Source organism: Lepidochelys kempii, chromosome 2 (assembly GCF_965140285.1).
Source record: "Lepidochelys kempii isolate rLepKem1 chromosome 2, rLepKem1.hap1, whole genome shotgun sequence".
Lineage (NCBI taxonomy): Eukaryota > Metazoa > Chordata > Testudines > Cheloniidae > Lepidochelys > Lepidochelys kempii.
In genome coordinates this window covers 179460486-179481269 of record NC_136381.1, presented here as the reverse complement: position 1 = coordinate 179481269, position 20784 = coordinate 179460486, and the positions used below count along the sequence as shown (strand labels likewise).

At 40.2% G+C, this 20784-nt stretch overlaps 1 protein-coding gene across 5 annotated transcripts in view; it reads right to left on the bottom strand.

Moving 5' to 3' along the window:
* Positions 1 to 20784, bottom strand: part of AMPH (amphiphysin) — a 172234-nt gene that overhangs the window by 68350 nt on the left and 83100 nt on the right. For all 5 annotated transcript variants that reach the window (XM_073332856.2, XM_073332859.2, XM_073332857.2 and 2 more), the window contains exon 3: positions 4737 to 4791. In XM_073332856.2, coding sequence (XP_073188957.1) covers positions 4737 to 4791 — 55 coding nt within the window. The remainder of the gene's footprint in view (positions 1 to 4736; positions 4792 to 20784) is intronic.

Genomic DNA, 20784 nt, shown 5'->3' with positions numbered 1-20784 from the left:
CACTAGACATGATGAAATAATTGAGTTACTTAGTAAAATCTGTGGTAAATAATCCAGGTCTTGAGGTTTGTATCTTTCCCCTGAAAACTTCACATGGATGAAATCGACTCCCTCTTTCCATGCAGAAGAGCCACCTTCCATGGATCTTGCAAGGGCTCTTAGCAAGATTACGGATCCACACATGGAGAAGGGCAAGCCTGAAGGCAGCAGGCCAGGCATGGGAGGGAACAAGTCTGCCCCTACCTACTCTGAGTAATTTGCTTTAAACATTATAAAAGCCTGAAGAAGTGGAGATCTTCCAAGATGTGATGCTCCCACTGATGGGTGTTTCCAGGGGCAGCAGGGAATCAGAATCCCTAATGGCAGAGCATCCATGAAAACAGGCTGCCAGGGAGTCCAAAGCCAGCAGAAAGCCATGGCTAGGGTTCAGAGGAACAGGGTTGCTGTGTGTGTGTGCGCGGTGGGCCCTTAACTCCAGTTGCTCCCTTGTGATCGACACATTCTGGGGCTGACCTTCTTGTGTTCCAAATGGAGATCCCTGCTCAATCTATGAGAAATTTCCGTACCTGTGGCTTGAGCTGAACAATCCGGCCTGGCTCCTAGTATTTTATTACTCAAGAGGGGAGGGTGTTTTTCCAAGGAGGTTCTCAGAGGAATTATCTGAGTTCATTAGTAAGTCTTATCCAAAAGACAAATTCTAAGAAATGAAATGACTAACTTTAAGTAATTTATGTTTTGGGTATGTGTGTGATAGGAGCTCATATGTCAGCCACAGAATGTGTGAGCTTTCCTACAGCTCTTCTGAAGGCCAGCTGTCATTTCCATGCCAGATGAAAGATCAAAGAGACAGGGCTTGACTCCGTCAATTTGCATCCGCAAATAACTGCAGGTAAACATCTACACGCCTTTGTGTACCTTGCAAATAATTTAGGGGTGCAAAAAGGGAAGTTGATTTAGGATTTATTTAAAAATCAGGACCATTAAACCCAAAATTGATTAAAGCCAACTACAACTCTGTGGCTTTTGAAGAGCTCAGAGATAAAAACCCCCAGAGAGCCCTGAAGGCACTTGATACTAGAGAGGCTTGAGGGAAGGAAGGACCCCAGCCATCAGATGAAAACTATAGTAAACAGGGAAATTTTATCCACTCCCTTAATCCTCTGCTCTAAGAGAGTCCTAATACAGGTTGAATAGATGCAGTGAAATGTAGCCAGAATGATACAGAAATGCAGGCGAGGTGTAGCATTCTCTTATTAGCATCTCAAATATTCTACACATATTTAACACAATTACCTTATTCCTTCCAATGGTCACCAGAAAAGAGCAAGAGCCATAGAGGGACAAGAAGGGCCTGAATAGGCTAAAGCCAAGAGATTTAGGAAGCACCACAGAGCCCAGGGAGGTGCATGAATTCTGTAGAAACTCTTTTCTTTTAGGAATGTGCATTATTAAAATTCAGAAATGATCTTCTTACATCTTACTTCTAGAATCCTGAGATTCCAATGTCATGGAGTAAAATTAAGTTTATTACTAGAGTTCATACCATGACAACTTACTGCCAAATAAAAAAAGAGAAAAATCCTTTTAATTAGAGATTAAGTGTTTCAGTTTGTCTACTTCCTGAGACTCATGATGCTGGTCTGCTGTACTTATATCTTTGAAAATAGCTACCAGTGTAATCTGTTCTGATAAGGATATCAGCCATCTCATCAAAAATGTATCCATAATTAAAGAGCAACTGATGCAGGCTCTGTAATTCTGCTCAGAATTTCAAACTTCTGTTTCTGCCTACCACATCAACTAACAGTATTTCCTGACTGTTGAAACACATCTAAGTATGACTAATTATTAATTATTTATTGCTATTACTGTAGTACCTAGGAACCTCAGTCACGGACCAAAATCCCATTGTGCTAGGCACTGTGCAAACACAGAACAAAAAGACAGTCCCTTCCCCAAATATGCCAAGTTATGGTATACATTCGCTGTTAATATGGTTAGAAAGTGCTGACTTATCTCCTATGTCTAAGTCCTTATACTAAAAGGTAACAATTGTTTGTTTTGTTATTTATTTGTTGAATTCCAACAATGTGTTCAGCACAGTAAAATACACAAAAAGACAGTACCTGCCTTGAAGAACTAACAATTCAAGAACAGTTGTACTATTCAGCAAGTGCAATTGTGATAAAGTAGCAGAATTCCCATATATGCCTCAAATGTCAGTTACAAGATATCATCATCAGTTTACAGTGGAGGCACTGACCAGTTCAAGAACTATACACTAATCTGTTATTTGCTGTGCAGTGAATACTCAACTCATACGTGTGTGGGCTGGAATGTTGCAGTTTCAACAAATGCAAATTTTGGCATTAGGTTGAAGAATGTTCAGCAGTTTCCTCATCACTGAGGTGACTGGACAATCTTCTGCTGGTTTTTCTAGGAGCTCATCTAAACCTTTCAGCACAGCTACAAGCATAGGGCAACACAGAGCTCGACAGCCCTGGGAGGAGTATTAGGGCACAGGTGTCTCTCTGAAGTACAATTCCTCTGGCACTCCCCGTTCTCTGCGGATGGAGGAGCGTACTGCATGGTGGGGGGGGGGGAGGAAATGAGGGGGAGATGAAGGGAGGGGATTACTCCTGACTCACTACACATTGTGCTCAGTTGCTCGCTTTTGGGTGAGCAGTCTGTGTTCCCCACCCACACCCAGAACAAGCTCCACATAAAAGTGTTGTATGGCCAACAAGGGAAGAAGGGATTCTTTCCCTTTATTGCCCTGTGTGGCCATTCAGAACCCGGGCACAATTTAGCCCAGTGTAAATATGGGATGTTGTTACCTTTACGAAATAATAGGTTTATTCTTTGCATAATCTTAGTATAGTACATTTACAGCAATTCCTCTTTACATATTCAATATCACAGTCCCTTGTATGACATTTGTAACAAGAGCTGCTATATGTCTGCCTTGGCAAAAAAGATCATTTTGTGCTCAGTAGGATTCCCAACAAGTATGCCATTTGCCACAAGTTGTGATTATGTCACTTTTCTTGAGATGATCACTGGGAAGGTACTGAGCCACCAAACTTACTTCATTCATCACATTGAAAGTCTCTTGAGCTCCATTTATTACCAAATTTAGATGACAAGCAACATGACGAGAAACAGACTAGTATTGCCGATAAAGCGAATCAAGAACTTTCATGTAAAGTTAAAGTAAATTCGGTGCAAAGAGTAGTCTTCATTAAATAATGTAGTAAATAAAGTGGCAAAACATTAAAAAAATAAATAGAGATGAAGAGGAGGATTGTTGTCACCAGCACAGAAATCAAAGCACCATGAAAATAATCATCCTACATTGAGGAAAGATGACCTGGCTAACAAGCAGCTGCATCAGAATTTCTCACTAAATATATGGCTGGTAATGCTAGGGGTCTGAGTAATGAGGATACAATACTAGCACCAGGCAATGCCAAAAGGAATTCGTATTCCTTCCAACTGTAAAATAGTTTGTTCTGATCTAGATACCAAGGAATGTCACATGCCTACTATATGACTTTTCTGTACAGTGCCTTGCACAATTATACAAACAATAAATGGTATATAATAACTTGAGAATCACAATATAGGAGTAAAAAGAATGGCTCATCAGCAAGAATTTCCTAGCATATCCATGTCCTCTGAAACTTTGTTATGACTTGCAGTAACTGCAACAAGACATTCTTTGAGCACTGTTGCTAACTGGTCCATGTTAGAGCATCCTGGGGATGGGGCCGGATAAAGAATCAGGAAACCATCATCATCTCTCTAATGGCCAACTTCTTTTGCTATCCCCCAAGAATCAGGCTTCAAAGGTTTTCTAGAAGAGATGATTACAAAACAGACACCTCTCTGCAGGGAATAACTGTGTTCAGTCGGTTAGATTTACATGTCCACTAGGATTTAAACAACTCTGCTTTATCCCCGACGTTTGGCTGATGTGCAGTGAACTTCTGCGGAGAACATAGAAAACAACTTTGATCCCAAAAAGAGGAAATGATTTTTTCTTTGGTAGATGAAAGATAATGTATTATGCACCTGACAGTCAGAAAGGTTGGATAAACCTCAATGCAAAGACTTAAAGCCTGAGTCAGACTGACCGGGATTGAGAGGAAGGGATCCACTGCCTGAGCAGAAAGGTCTTCAGGCATTATGGCTGCAGAGGTCAAGTGCAGCGTTCACAAGTGGTAGCATGTTCACCAGTGGCCTCTATTTGGGCATAATATTTTTGGGACACTGTCATTTGTGAAGGTGAGTCACAGAATGCAAGCCCTGTTTTTGCTTGTTCTGCGTGCTCAAATGGGAGTTTGTGCATGTGAAATACATCACTTGTCTGTATAAGGACTAGCATGGGAAAAATGTGTGCAAGGCTGCACGTATGTAATGAGGGGTCACACATTTTGAAATTCAGAGCTTAGACCACAATGTCTATGCAAGATGACAAATCAGAAATGAGGCACCATGATGAGAAAAATGCTCTCTCATTGACCTGGTCTGTTGGACAAGCCACACAACTACACACCGATTTCCCCATTGAGTATTTAAAATTATTTCAAAACAGCCTATTTGTTTGAGAGTAGCAGCCGTGTTAGTCTGTATCCGTAAAAAGAAAAGGAGTACTCCTTTCCTATTTGTTTGGGGATCTTTTTACAAAAACTGTTAAAAAATAAACACAAATATTAAGCCTGTTAAAAAATTACCTTTGATGGCAGCTAAATATCCTCTTAGCTCTCTCTGGAGCCTGGAACCTTCCGCCTGAAAAAAAAAAAAAAAAAAAACACAGACATGAAAATAGAGGTTGTATATCCAGAATGTAGCTGAGCAAAATCCACGTACCTCCAGAATGGGCATTTCCCCACATCGTCTCATGTGCTTTAAAATACATATATACAACAGTCATTTAAAATAACTGAAAGTGCCTCTAAAGCTTAATTAGCAATAAAAACCAATTTCAGAAAATATCTATCAGATGATGCCACATTATGACTCATTCTAAACATTACATACACCCTCTTTCTGGATGTGTGTACATGAATACACACAAGCAGATGTTGGCTCGTACAAATCTCATGTGCTACTTAAACTATAATTTGAGGTTTTAATTGGGGCATAGCCCTTGTGCTCCACCCAAAGAAGAATTCCAATTAGTAAGAATCACATATTTCAAAGCCAAGGTCTGATTGACATGTATGATATCCTCTCTTTTCCCTAACAATGATGAACAATTAATTAAAATCCCATAATCACCACCTGCTCTTGAAGTCAATGGAACTACGCCAATTTATACCAGTTGAAGATCTGGCACCAACTGTAGATCTCATAATAGTTTGGCAAAGGGATTTCAAAAATAAATTTAGAAGAAGTTTTTTATTGGCTATTGTAAAAAAAAAATAATAATAATTTTACCCTTTAAATTTTTTCTAAAGGTCTTCTCAACCGTTATTGCACTATTAGCAATTTTTCAGAAAATTTTAGTGCCATTGTGGCACTAAATAACCACAGAAATGTTACTGGAAACTTAATATCGTTCCAAAAGGACAAAGCAATCTTAAGAAAAATACTTTGGCAATAAAATCCTACAGTCTGCTCTGAAATCTTAACTGTTTCCTTTGCAACTACATCAAAGGCATCTTTATCTATTATCAATATCCTTTGAGAATCCCAAAGACCATACGTAAAAATACTGACTGGGTGTACTTTAGCGGTGATTGTAACACAGTTCATGCTTCACACTTCAGTGGCGTATTTACAAAAATCTGTCATATTTTAGTGCCCTTAAGCATATTTTAGATCCAAAAAGCTGTTCTTTAGGATGCTTTTCATATTCTGCAGAATTAGGAAAATCTTAAATGTATATTACTGTCTAATATCCTTTAAATAGTTCTTTTGAAGCTATTGTTTAAGAATATTAGCTTGCGGTCATATTTTCTCCTGTATGTCTGAGCACTGCCTAAATGAAGCATCAGTTGTGTGTTCTGAGCTTTAATCATGTTTTTAATATGAAAGTTAGGCGCCTCTCTTGGGAGCTATCTGAACATTTGGGGGAGGGGGAGATCTCAGCTGGTGTACAATGAAGTCAGTGGTACTATGACACTTCACACCCATTGAGGATCCGCCCTTAGGTGCCTATAGTGCTCAGGTAAGGGGCACATAAATGGCTGGGATAAGTGTCTCTTGTGATTTTGTCAGATTAGATACACACACATTTTAATACAAATTATTCTCACTGAAAAGGGTCACACACCTAGGAGCATTACATTCATTTAAAAAGGAAATAAATAAATGTACTGTTGGAGTGGCAGCCATGCAGATTAAAGTTGTTTGTTTTCAGCAGAATTGGGCACTATGGGTGGCTACAAATGCACAATTTTCCATACTGCCTCTAGATTGAAACTGGTGGGGAAGTTGCCATCACAGTATCAAGGAGGAGTGGGAGCTATGGGCCACACTACTTACCCAAGCCAGAGAGAGGAGGGGAGTTTGTCCTCTGCTTTTAGCAGAGAAAGAGGAGCTGTGCACTTCCTCCGATTTCACCCCACCACCAGGTCTCAACCCAGTTCTGGAAGGACAACCTGTCTAGTAAGAGGACAATTCAGTTCCCATTCATGGTTTCTTTGCAGAGACAGTTAGCATGGATTCTAGTCCAATTGTAATAGTGGGAGTTTGGCTGTAGACACACGTCTACTAGGAACTACATTAAATCCACCGTCTTGTATTGCGAACAGATGGTTAGATGGTAAAGACTTTTGATCATTCATGAACATGATGGATTTGACTCAGTGACAAACCGGAAGGTTCCATAGCCTTTACCAATCCGCTGAGCTATCCAGGTCCCATTTTAAGTACAATGTCTATGTACTGTTCAGAGGTAAACTACAGAATTGTATATGATGTGCTACCACTGTTGTGAAACAACAAGCACGTAACAAAAGGTGCAGTAGTGACAAGTTATTCAGGAACTAGTTTCCAATTCTAATTCCACATATTATTTTAGGGTAACATCACAAAAATTATGTAATATTTTATGATCAATCAGTAAATGTCATGAGTTGCCAGTGACCACTGGACAGAGACATATGAAAAAAGGTCATATTTGATCATATTGACAGTTAGCATTATCCTTCTATATGAAGAGTCAGAACTTACAATGTGCAGCGCTCTCAGTCTATGGTATTTTAGGGCTCAAGTCACTGAAGTATCTAAGCAACACAGAACTCCACCAGCAAATATTCTATAACACAGCCAGTTCCAGCTTTCATCATCAATAGCAAAAGGCCCACAGACTTCAATGATAGGAGAATTAGGCCTTACTAGACAGAAAGGCAAATTTGCTTCAGAAATCCTCTGTCCTGTCAATCTTACAATGTAGCTATTGATGAAGATATATATAATTTGATCAGCTAACAAACTCTTTTTTCACATAGGGTAATCAATGAACTCCTCTTTTGTCCCTACCCTCTTTGGCATATTTTTCAATTTTGACCACATCTCATATTTTTCCCCTCTATCCTTTGAATGCTCCCATAGTCTTGTCTTACAATTTTAAAGAGTTTTCTTTTCTATTCTTCCAGATTATGCTTATGGTGCTAGAAGCCCTGGAACATTGCAACACCTCACACCAGACATGAAACCACAATTTAAACAATGCACTTAAGGATGAAATCTAGTGAAAGAAAAAAAAAATACAACTACAGCAAAAGTAACCCACCCACCCCCACCAAATCTTATTGCTATAAAGAATGTGCTATGACAGATATATGCCGAGGATTCCCCCTCCTTTCTGAGCCATCACACTAAAGCATTTGCTAGCTCTGAAATCGTTGTTGCATGAATTTGCATTAAGACAATCAGTCTATCAACTTTGTTAATTGAGATGTAGCTTCTTGAAGGCAAATGACTGCCATGTACCAGTCTGCTGCTGTATGCATCTGTAAACAGTGCGCCTAAAAGAGACTTTAAAAACAAATCATGTCCTATTTATTCTCAGGCACTGATGCCTATTTTATCCTTAACATTGTATACAATAAAAACATGACAGCAAACAAGTAATAGTTTTAGAATACAGAAAAACAGGAAAAAGACTCAAAAAGGATAGCAGAATCCTCACAATCCAGTTGTTTGATGTCAATGAGAATGTTACCATTAGGCCACACATTGTCAAAATTAATATATATGTCCACAATAATCTCACAGGCAATCTCATTAGATTGCACATAATAGTGATATGGGATGCTCCACATACAAAATACTACCATTTGACTTATTCCGTACTAAAAAACCACCACAAAACTCTACTCTGATGTCAAAAACAGTAACTTACAATAATTATCCAAAACACCATTTTTATAAAAATCCTTGGTCTTGTGGTCACATCACCCTTCTTCTTCTCTTTTATTCACCAACCCTGGTGTCCTATTTTATAAGCATCAATATCCTGTGGTCAACAAAGGCATAAGCACCTCAGGGCAGAGGTCAAATACAGGCAAAATGTTGAGGGAGACCAGGAAAATTCTTGACTGTTAAGGAGCCCCTAACCCTCCATCGCCATGGGGCTCCATGGTCCCTTAAACCATTAATCAGCCCTTTTAATGAAAAATATAAATATGGTACAGTAGGTAGGCATATTTTGAATCATAGATTAAAACACTAAGGGCCAAATTCAGTCACTTGAGGGATAAAATTGGCATAAGACTCTGGAAACTTTTCTAGATGTGGAGGAAGAAAATTAGAAGTGGAGCTGCCAACAGACACATTAGGAATGCCTTTTTCCACCACCCCGCCCCCATTTAGAATGTGAAAGTCACCTCTTTGTGAATTTAGGAAAATTCCTTCCTATCAGCTTATGGAATTGTTTCAAAGCATCATTGGTTCACACTGTCACTGAACAAGGAAGATAGGTACATGATTTTCTTAATCATTTCATTTACAAGATGCAGCTGCAGTGCAATTTATGCAGTGAGGCTGGAAGTATCATGTACTTTATTTCTGAAAGAAATCAATCACCTGAACTTGATGAGAGTCCAGAGCATTGTCTACCACCTGATTGCCTTTTTGGTAACTCTTGTTAAACTGAGAGACAGAATTACAGAAGGGTTAATCATTTATGTAATTCTAAGCCTAACAGAAAATTGTCATTTCATAACTAAATATGTCTGGTACAACAGTTCAAATTAAAGCATTTCCTATATCAATTGGCTGACATGCTTTATTGAAATATGCAGTTATTAGTCTTAGCAAAAAAACCTAGGCTGTCATCAAGAGCTCTAATTTGCATACATTTTAGATAGGGATCGACATTCTTTAGAGACATCAAAGTATGACTTTAAAGAACTGTTAACACCAGGGAAAGCTTGAAAAAATATGAAGGGCCAAATCCTACCCATTGGTATGCACAGGTAACTCAATGGGAGGTATATGCGCATATCAAATGAAAAAATTTAAACCAACCCTGTTTTCAACATTATTTTCTATCTATCTAGGCTTGTGTATGGTTCCTATCACTGTGGTATCTGACTGCCTCCCTAAATTAGGAAGTGCACTCAATGACATTCTTCTGTTTTTCTCTTTTTATTTTTCTTTGGTGATGTTACTGTAAGAAGTCTAGGTTGAGAGAGGTAGGTTTTGAATGATAGAATCATGGAGTTTAAGGCCAGAAGGGACTACCAGATGATCCAGTCTGACCACCTGTGTACCACACGCCTCTGACACCACCCAGCACCTGCACACTGAACCCAGCAACTGAAATCGGAGCATTGGGAGATGAAGCTATTGTGTGCTACAAGAAGTCTTTAAACCACGAATCGAGGACTTCAAGAGCTCAGACATAGGTGAGAGGTTTTTCGCAGGAGTGGGTGGGTGAGATTCTGTGGCCTGCGTTGTGCAGGAGGTCAGACTAGATCATCATAATGGTCCCTTCTGACCTTAATATCTATGAATCTAAGCACACCAATGCCCAAGACCCACAATAGCAGGGAAATGATTAAGTGAGAGATACCCAGATGATTCTAGCAAGCAACCCACGCCCCAGGCTGGAGACAAAGGAAAAAAACTGGCAATGTCACTGCCAATCTGATATAGGGGAAAATTCCTTCCTGATGCCACTTATGGCAATCAGTTAGACCCTGAGCATGTGATCAAGAACGAGCCAGGCAATCAGCTGAGAGAATTCTCAGTACCACCTCAGAGTGCCAACTCACCCTGTCCAGTGTCCCCTCATCTCCTGTTTGGTCCTTTCCGATGCTTCAGAGGAAGACAAAAACAAAAGCAAACCCACAACAGAATATGCAAGGGAAAAAATCCCCTTTGGACCTCTGCAGGCCAAGAGCTATGTAGTATAAGATTTTAGGAACATAAGATATAAACCGGAAGAGACCTGCCAGGGCTACTGAGCTCAGCCCTCCTTCCCCACAGGCAACCCCAGCATACAATCATAAATTTGTCAAGCTCTCTCTTAAAACTAATTAAGTTGTTTGGCTCCACAACTCCTAGTAGGAGGCTGTTCCAGAACCTCACTCCTCTGATTAGAAACCTTCCTTTATTTATAGCCAGTTTGTATCCATTTGCTCTTGTGCCATCATCATCTTTTAGCTTAAATAGCTCTTCTTCCTCCTTGGTATTTACCTCCCCCCCGATGTATTTGCACAGATCAATCATAGCCCCCCCCCCAGCCTTGATTTTACTAGGCTAAATAAAGCAAACTTTTTTAGTCTCCTCTCATAAAATAGGTTCTTCATTCCCTAGATAATCCTAGTAGATCTTCTTTGTACCTGTTCCACTTTGACTTCATCTTTCTTGAACATGGGTGACCAGAATTGTACACAGTATTCCAAATGAGATCTTATCAATACCTTGTTCAATGGCATTAATAGTTCTCTATCTGAACTGGAAATAGCTCACACAATCCATCCCAGGATCTCATTTGCCTTTTTGGTAACCACATCATATTAGTGAGTCATCGTGATCCTGTGATCAACTACCATACCCAAGTCTCTTTCCTCCTCTGTTGCTTTCAACTCACGAGCCCCCAGCTCATAGGAGACATTTTTATTATTAAACCCTAGATGCACGACCTTGCACTTTGTACTATTAAAATTCATCACACGTCTACTGTAGAATATTCCAATCCTCTTCTCTATTGACGATGCCCCCCCTGTCCCACATCGTACGATCAGTAAATTTAATCAGCGCAGTCCTACTTCTTTCGCCAAGGTCACTAATAAAAATAATATTATAAGTCCCAAGATCAATCTTGGAGGAACTCCACTAGTAACCTCCCTCCAGTACGCACATTACAACCTTTCAGCACAATCCATTTTAGTCAGTTCCTTTACTGTGTTACAATTCTTGTACTAATCCCTAACTTCTCTAACAACTAATAATTTCCTGTGTGATCCCATGTTTTAATGAAGTCAAACTGATTAATTTGAGAACTTGTCTGAAATCAACAAGATGAAATTCAATAAAGACAAGTGAAAAGTACTACACTTAGTAAGGAAAAATCAAATCCAGAACTACACAATGGAGAACAACTGGCTAGGCAGTAGTACTGAAAAGGATTTGGAGGTTATAGCAGATAACAGATTGAATAGGTCAACAATGTGATTCACTTGTGAAAAGGCTAATGTCATTTTGGATTGCATTAACAAGAGGATTGATTGTAAGAGATGGGATTGTAAGACATGTCCCATTCTTCTCAGCACCGGTGAGAAGCTGGAGGCCTGTGTCCAATTCTGAGCACCGCACTTTAAGAAAGATATGGACAAATTGGAGAGAGTCCCAGGAAAGAGCAACAAATATGATAAAAAGTTTAGAAAACCTGATCAATGAGGAAAAGTTAAAAAACTGGGCATATTTAAACTTAAAAAAAAAAGAAGACTGAGGGATGGGGGATAACGGTCTTCAGATATGTTAAGGGTTGTGTGACAAGATGGCCGATGTTAGTCTGGTGGGTCCTGCACTTTTCTTGGCAGGGAGCTAAGATGCCCCCCCTTAGCTCTGTTCTTGGGGTGTCAATGGCCCTACTAGTGGCCTAGGAAGGTGCTAAAGGAGGGAAGTGGGGGAGGGGTCTGGGTTTGCTCCTCACTCTGAGCCCCAGCCCCTCTCAATCCTTGCGGGTTCTTACCCTCTTCCCCCTTGGGTGGGGTACCTGAAGTCCTTACATGCTGGAGCAGGGTCCCCCTTACTTTGATTCTCTGATTTTCCAAGTCTCACAGCACTCCTCCAAGCTCCAGTCCTTTCTCCTTCCTCCTCCTCTGTCTGCCTGAAGCAGGGGGTTTTATTAGGTTCCTAACAGGGCCTTAATTGATTGCAGGTGCTCCAATTAACCTGCAGCCACCTTCCCTAGGCTACAGGAAACCACACCTTAATTAGCTTTGAGCTTATATATTTCCCTTCTAGCACTCTCCCATTGCTCCTTGGCCTTCCTGTATCACAGTTGTTACAAAGAGGACAGTGATCAGTAGTTCTCCCTGTCCGCTGACGGCAGGATGAGAAGTGATGGGCTTAATCTGCAGCATGGGAGATTTAGATTAGATATTAGGGGGAAAATATAACTGTAAGGATAGTTAAGCACTGGAATAGGCTTAGGTGGTGAAATCCCCATCATTAGAGCGTTTTAAGAATAGGTTAGGCAAACACCTGTCAGGGATGGTCTAGGTATAGTCGTCCTGCCTCAGCATAAGCGGCTGGACTAGATAACCTCTTGAGATTCTTTCCAGACCTACATTTCTATGGTTCTATATTAAATCTACTACCTTTCCATTATCTAAAAGGTCAATTATCTTCCCTAAGAAGGAAATCAAGTTAGTCTGGCACAATCTCCCTTGGTAAACTCATGTGGCATGACATCAACTTTTCCATTTTCCTCCCTAGATTTAATTATTCTTTCCTTCAAAATTTCTTCTAAAGCCATGCATGCTATTGATATCAGACTAATGGGTCTGTAATTGCCCAGATCTGTTGTTTCCCCTTTCTTCAACATAGGTGCAATGTTAGCTGTTCTCCAGTCATATAGTACCACCTCCGAATAGATAGATTTATTGATAATCCTTGCTACTAGACTAGCAATCTCATGTGCCAGTTCTTTCAGTGTCCCGGGTTGCAAATTATCCAGTTCATCCTCTCCCTTCCTGCTCCCACCTAATTTCAATGCTTGAGCCTTTTTCATCTACTTCAGGTCAGGTAATTTCTATTTCTATACATGCCTTTCAATTGTCAGGCCTGTCTTCATGCCCTAAGTTTTCATCCTTATTGTAACCTGAGGCAAAGTATTAATTTAGTTTTTGGACCACAGATTATCTTTAATCTCTACCCGATTCATACTGCAGAACAGCCCAACCTCATTCTTCTTCATTCTCTTTTTATTTCTATAACTAAGAAACCTCTTATTTATTTTAATTTCCTTGGCAAGATCTACTTCAGCTTGACTTGTAACAATTCTCACTTTATTCCTCCATTTTTGGATCTTTAAGATGTAGCTTTCTTTGCTGATCAATCTGTTTTCTCTTCCCTATAGCCTCTTTGCTACTCCTCATAACCTTTTTGAGGTGGATATTCCTCCAGTTCGGTATAAAGCCCTTCCCTACATGTTTTTTCCCCTTGCTTGCGATGCAAATTGTAGGTAGTTTCTGTATCCTTGACTTAAAGAAATGCTAAGCCTCTTCCACATTTAAGTCCTTCACACTTTAGTTGACTTCTCAAACTAATTCCCTTTTTTCTCAAAGTTCACCCTTTTGAAATGAATAAAAGCCATAGTTGTCAACCTGGTTTTGATTACCCAGCCATTTAATTTAAATGTAATCGACTCATGATCACTTGAAACAAGATTATTTGATGAAGAAAATTGTCAGCTATCACATTCAGGAATAACTGAGCCCTACCATTATTAATAGCATTTATCTTCCAGTTTATATCCAGGAAGTTATATTGTCCCATTATGACATAATTCCAAGTAGTATTTCTCTCTCAAATAACTTTAAAGAACTCTCTATCCATGTCAGAGTCTGAGCCTGGGGGACACTATAGAAGCATTTTTGCAATCCTTTCCCAAAGTCATTTAGACCTCAACAGATTCTGTTTTATACTATCACTTCTCATTTCGTTATAGTTTACCACATCGCTGATATACAACACTGCCCCACTACCTTCACTTCTATCCCTCTCAAGCAGTACATACCTGTCAATACCCATACTCCAGTCATGACTGCTATTCCACCATGTTTCTGTAATCCCTGTTTTAATGAGGAGAGCAGACACCCGCAGTAGAAGATGATCTTATAGCAGTGCTCAGTTCTTCTAAGTGTTACCTTCTCTCCCCCTACATCACCCCAGAGTTTCCAGTCTTGATTTTTGTAAAACAAACCTACATGCAAAGTCTAATATTAAAGACGTGGCATTCACATTGCTTGCACTTCCCTTATCCATTATATCCCACTAATTAATTATCTCATAAGATTCTTATTTCTTTATTATATATGAATGGGAAAAGTGTGGTGCTTCACAGTGTAACAGTCTGTGATTAGTGTAATAAAAGAAGTGGCAAATTCGGGCATCTGGAAGACGGAATGAGCCAATACAGAGAGAGCCTTTGTTCAAACACAAATATCTGGGATAATAATCTAAAGTAAATACAAAACAAAACAAAAAAACTCCCCTTGACAATGTAGAAAAGGCACAAATGCACTAGTACATCTTAGAATATGAAACAGGTTTTCCTTGATTTGTCCTGATAGAAGTTAACCACAGAAGTCAATTTTTTTTCACATCTTATGTTTACTGCTTACTATATATTGTTCCAGTCAGGATATTCTACTCGTGGTATTTTTTGGTCTCTAACGTCCATATCTTTTTCCTGTTTTCTAATGGAGATTACTAGAGATGTGAGCCTGCATTATTTATATACCTCAATCTTACACTGGAGTCAAAGGAAATGTTGAGTATGTGAGGAATGCAGGATCAGACTCTAAAGTGTGTGCCTGAATATAATCTATACCTACATGCAGTACTATATAGATCTGTACTTTCTATAATTGTACTTTGCCTCTGTCTGTAGCTATATTTGTATCCTACCTATATCTGTACCTATATGCATTTATGATCTATATCTAAATGCTGTGTGTTAGTGGACTTCTTAACAAATGTACTTTTTATGTTCATTTGATTTAATATTTTTTAAACATTGAGTAATTGGCCCATGTTGGGAGGCAGTGTTAAAACATTTCATATCCCCCAGGGTAGATCTGCTGGATGGCATTCCCTCCATTTGTCAAAGCCCAGATGTAGATGAAGTCTAGTGTCTCAGTGGGCAGATATTTGAAGGGTTCCTGAAGTAACATACAACAGTATGTTTGATAAACACTGAATGATAGTTTGACTTTAAAAAATCACAGCAAGGTTTTGTCTTAGAGAAAGCAACTAACAAACACTCATTTTAAAAGGCTGAAATATAACAGGTAAACACAACCAAGAAGTGTCAAGATGCAATCTAAACTAACCCTAATTTGATTAATTAAGCTTTCCATTTTAGATTTTGTCTGAGTGAACATCTAAAAAAAAAACCCACCCAAACCCAACCAACTACTGTCTCATGTGAATTGTGGAATTCATTAGAGAATAGACAGGTATCTCCTGAAAAAATAAACCTATGAAAGTACAGATTCTCCACCTTCCTGAGATCATGCCTAGTTGGAAACTAGTGGGACTGATATGGGATTTAATTGTACACTAGGTCACCTAGTAGTCCTGGTGAAATCCACAAACAGGGCATGTGTTTTTGAGTATTCATAGCTCATCACTGTGCCCATCATGATCACGCATACATTTTAAGACAAAAGGATTCCCAGTGGCAAGCAGGAATGCATTTCTCCTCCTTCCCTGATGACTTGCAGTGTTTATTCCCATCCTCATTGGGCTTAGTGGTCAGCAGACATCTCAGCTGTGCCACAGGCTTGCTCCAGGGAAAGTGTCCTTTAGGTGAACAGGCTCTGGGTGTAATGTTCACATGATCCTTACTGGAATGCAGAGGACTTTCACTGATCACCAGTTTTGAGATTAGGGAAAAAAAATCCCCACTGGAGACTAGATATTCTTTGGAGAGTCTAGCTTTCTGCAGAGTATCCACGGGGAATCACTTTTGGCATCAGCTCTGTTTTAGGAAAGAAGGCTCCCTGAATGGAGATCTGTATTAACAGACAGAGGTATGGGAACCCTCATGTAATTACACATTTTTCTCACAAAATACTAAGTGTCAGGAGTTCTCTGCAGTTTTCAAAACTGTAAGGGACTAATACCAGCTAATGGGAATTAGACTTCTAAATCACTCAGGCAGCTTTAAAAAATCTTGTTTATTGACTGGTCCCTTTTTCCATCCCAAGCCCAAGCACAGGAGTGAGTGCCAAGGGAAGGAGTGTGAAATGGGCTCTATACTCATCATGATGCAGTACAGATTTAAGATCCATATGTGGGGCACCAGGCATTCCCGCAAGAAAAAGGCTGCTGGAGAATTTCAGTTCAGATTGATTCCAGGTGACTAGGGTACATGTTGGTGTGCTCCTTCGCCTTCATACCTTTTAGTCTCTGACTGGTATTGAGAAAGGGGCCACAAGGACCCTTAGTTAGCTACCAAGTGATAGTTTGTTACTGTTCATTCTCTTAACAAAAAATGTGGGCTAAGAACCAGATTCACAGCTGGTGTAAATCAGTGTAGCTACATTGCCTTTTCATCAGATGAGGATCAGGCCCTAATACTTTCACCAAACGATTTGTTTATTGAGTGGATTTTCCTACCACAGGGTGGCAGCAACAACAAATGGTAGCATAAAGCACATGAATGGAAACTCATGTGCTACAGCATGGGAACAAGTCTACACAGACACACCCCTGGAGCCCCAACCGGGGTATTCTATCTGCTACCCAAGATCCATAAACCTGCAAATCCTGGACGCCCCATCATCTCAGGCATTGGCACCCTGACAGCAGGATTGTCTGGCTATGTAGACTCCCTCCTCAGGCCCTACGCTACCAGCACTCCCAGCTACCTTTGAGATACCACTGACTTCCTGAGGAAACTACAATCCATCGGTGATCTTCCTGATAACACCATCCTGGCCACTATGGATGTAGAAGCCCTCTACACCAACATTCCACACAAAGATGGACTACAAGCCATCAAGAACACTATCCCCGATAATGTCACGGCTAACCTGGTGGCTGAAATTTGTGACTTTGTCCTTACCCATAACTATTTTACATTTGGGGACTATGTATACCTTCAGATCAGCGGCACTGCTTTGGGTACCCGCATGGCCCCACAGTATGCCAACATTTTTATGGCTGACTTAGAACAACGCTTCCTCAGCTCTCGTCCCCTAATGCCCCTACTCTACTTGCGCTATATTGATGACATCTTCATCATCTGGACCCATGGAAAAGAAGCCCTTGAGGAATTCCACCATGATTTCAACAATTTCCATCCCCCATCAACCTCAGCCTGGTCCAGTCCACACAAGAGATCCACTTCCTGGACACTACAGTGCTAATAAACGATGGTCACATAAACACCACCCTATACCGGAAACCTACTGACCGCTATTCCTACCTACACGCCTCCAGCTTTCACCCTGACTATACCACACGATCCATCGTCTACAGCCAAGCTCTGCGATACAACCGCATTTGCTCCAACCCCTCAGACAGAGACAAACACCTACAAGATCTCTAGCAAGCATTCTTACAACTACACTACCCACCTGCGGAAGTGAAGAAACAGATTGATAGAGCCAGAAGAGTTCCCAGAAGTCTCCTACTACAGGACAGGCCTAACAAAGAAAATAACAGAACGCCACTAGCCGTTACCTTCAGCCCCCAACTAAAACCCCTCCAATGCATTATTAAGGATCTACAACCTATCCTGAAGGATGACCCAACACTCACAAATCTTGGGAGACAGGCCAGTCCTTGCCTACAGACAGCCCCCCAACCTGAAGCAAATACTCACCAGCAACCACATACCACACAGCAGAACCACTAACCCAGGAACCTATCCTTGCAACAAAGCCCGTTGCCAACTGTGCCCACATATCTATTCAGGGAACACCATCACAGGGCCTAATAACATCAGCCACACTATCAGAGGCTCGTTCACCTGCACATCCACCAATGTGATCTATGCCATCATGTGCCAGCAATGCCCCTCTGCCATGTACATTGGGCAAACTGGACAGTCTCTACGTAAAAGAATAAATGGACACAAATCAGATGTCAAGAATTATAACATTCATAAACCAGTCGGAGAACACTTCAATCTCTCTGGTCACGCGATTACAGACATGAAAGTTGTGATATTATAACAAAAAAACTTCAAATCCAGACTCCAGCGAGAAACTGTTGAATTGGAATTCATTTGCAAATTGGATACAATTAACTTAGGCTTGAATAGAGACTGGGAGTGGCTAAGTCATTATGCAAGGTAACCTATTTCCCCTTGTTTTTTCCAACCCTTTCTCCCCCCCCGCCCCCCCAGACGTTCTTGTTAAACCCTGGATTTATGCTGGAAATGGCCCACCTTGATTATCATACACATTATAAGGAGAGTGGTCACTTTAGATAAGCTATTACCAGCAGGAGAGTGGGTTGGGGGGGGGGGAGAAAACCTGGATTTCTGCTGGAAATGGCCCAACTTGATTATCATGCACATTGTAAGGAGAGTGATCACTTTAGATAAGCTATTATCAGCAGGAGAGTGGGGTGGGAGGAGGTATTTTTTCATGCTTTGTGTATATGTAAAAAGATCTTCTACACTTTCCACAGTATGCATCCGATGAAGCGAGCTGTAGCTCACGAAAGCTTATCCTCAAACAAATTGGTTAGTCTCTAAGGTGCCACAAGTACTCCTTTTCTTTTTGCGAATATAGACTAACACGGCTGTTACTCTGAAATGTGAATTCTGTAACTCAACTAAAGGAACAAGCTTTGCTCACTGCAGAAAAGCCTCTTGATTTTCTCGTAATTTTATAAACCAGCACCCAGAACACTGGACATTCTACTTAATTTTCATCCAGGCAACATTTTATTTTATAACAGTGAGTGGTGGATAGGCTATTTTTTTAATAGCCTAATGAAATACCTATAACTTGCTTTTTGTTTTCCATCACAGAAATGGTCTCACATACTGATGGAGCAACTGAGCAATTAAAGATAAAGATGCACAGGAGACATTAAACAGAATATTGATCTGTTATGAATTATAATGCTGGCATTATTCTGATTAGAATACACTTAGCAACAAGGGAATCACTGTTTAACTTTGCATAATACTAGTCAGCAAGTAATAAATTCTTTCCAGGAGACTGGGATCAGAAAATAAAAATAAAGTGCAAGATGCACTTGCTTGAACAATGGAGCAGAGAGAAAATTTAGGCCCAAATCCTTCATCGTGTTTATTAGTACAAACTCCCACTAGAATCAGTGATATTTTTGCCTGAGAGAGGAACATGCAAGATTTGACACTTTTTTTTTTTTTTACTTTAGGCTGAATTAAAAAGCTAGGCATGTTCACAATTAGCTTATGCAGAAAAGAAGAAATAAAGCTTCAGGAATTGCTATCTTTTAGTATACAGAAAGTGTCTGTGTTCTATATGAACCTATTCACAGTACATGAATTCTATTTAATAGTGACAACTTCCTTGCAAAGCAAAATAAAGCTAAGATATGAATATGTTTTATGTATTGTTTAAAATCCAAATCTCATTGCTCTATGCTAAGAGACCCTGGTTCAGTTCTGGTATCTGGCTTCTTCTGATTCATAGAACTTGGAAACTACGTAAAGGCAGCCTGCTCAGTGCCTGCAAAAAATGAACTGACTCGTGTTAGCCTGTAGTGATTCATCTGGCCAATTCAGCAGCTGGTTTGATAGGCCCAGAAGAGGATTCTATTCTGTAGTCCTCAGCCAAGAGGTGGATGGTGGTGGGTAAACCTGAAGGAATCCTCAGGAATCCTAAGTCAGATGAAATTCCTCCATGGGAAAAAAAATTAAAAAGCTCAGTTCAAAGTGCCTCCAGAAAGACCATACAGTTGACTTTTTTGTTCAGTGACAGCTCTGTTTCATCAAGGTGCATAAGGAGGTGACTAAACTTAAGCATGTGGTGATACTCAAGTGGTTAAGTATCTTGCTGGATCTGAACCTGAAGAAGAGCTCTGTGTAACTCGAAAGCGTGTCTCTCTCACCAACAGAAGTTGCTCCAATAAAAAGATACTACCTCACCCACCTGGCCTCTCTCATATCCTGGGACTGACAGAGTTACAACAACATTGCATACAAGAAATGGTATTGGCTAAAGATTAAATGGCCCATATGTAGATTTTGATGAATGTATGTATCGATGGCAATGAGGCTGCCTAGCAGATCTCAGTACAGGGGAGACAAACTTCCTTTCCTGAGTTTGTCCGTGCTCCAAACTTTGATGCTTAATGAAAGGAAGATTATTTCTTCCATCTATTTTGGGAATGAACGCTGTGACAGTTGTGAGAACTGCTTCTCTGAGTTAAAACTAGTATACTGGAAGTCTTCTCTGAGGAGACCCAACTTCAGAAACTCATCCGACTGGAAATAGTAGCTATTGGGACATCTATTTTAATGGGTAGAAAATATAGTGATACCTCTGGCAGGGGTCTGGGTAGTGCTGTATGGAGCAGAATGAGGTCCCAAGGCAGTTTTCTGTGAGCTCATGAAAAAGCAAACTTTGTTGCCCCCAA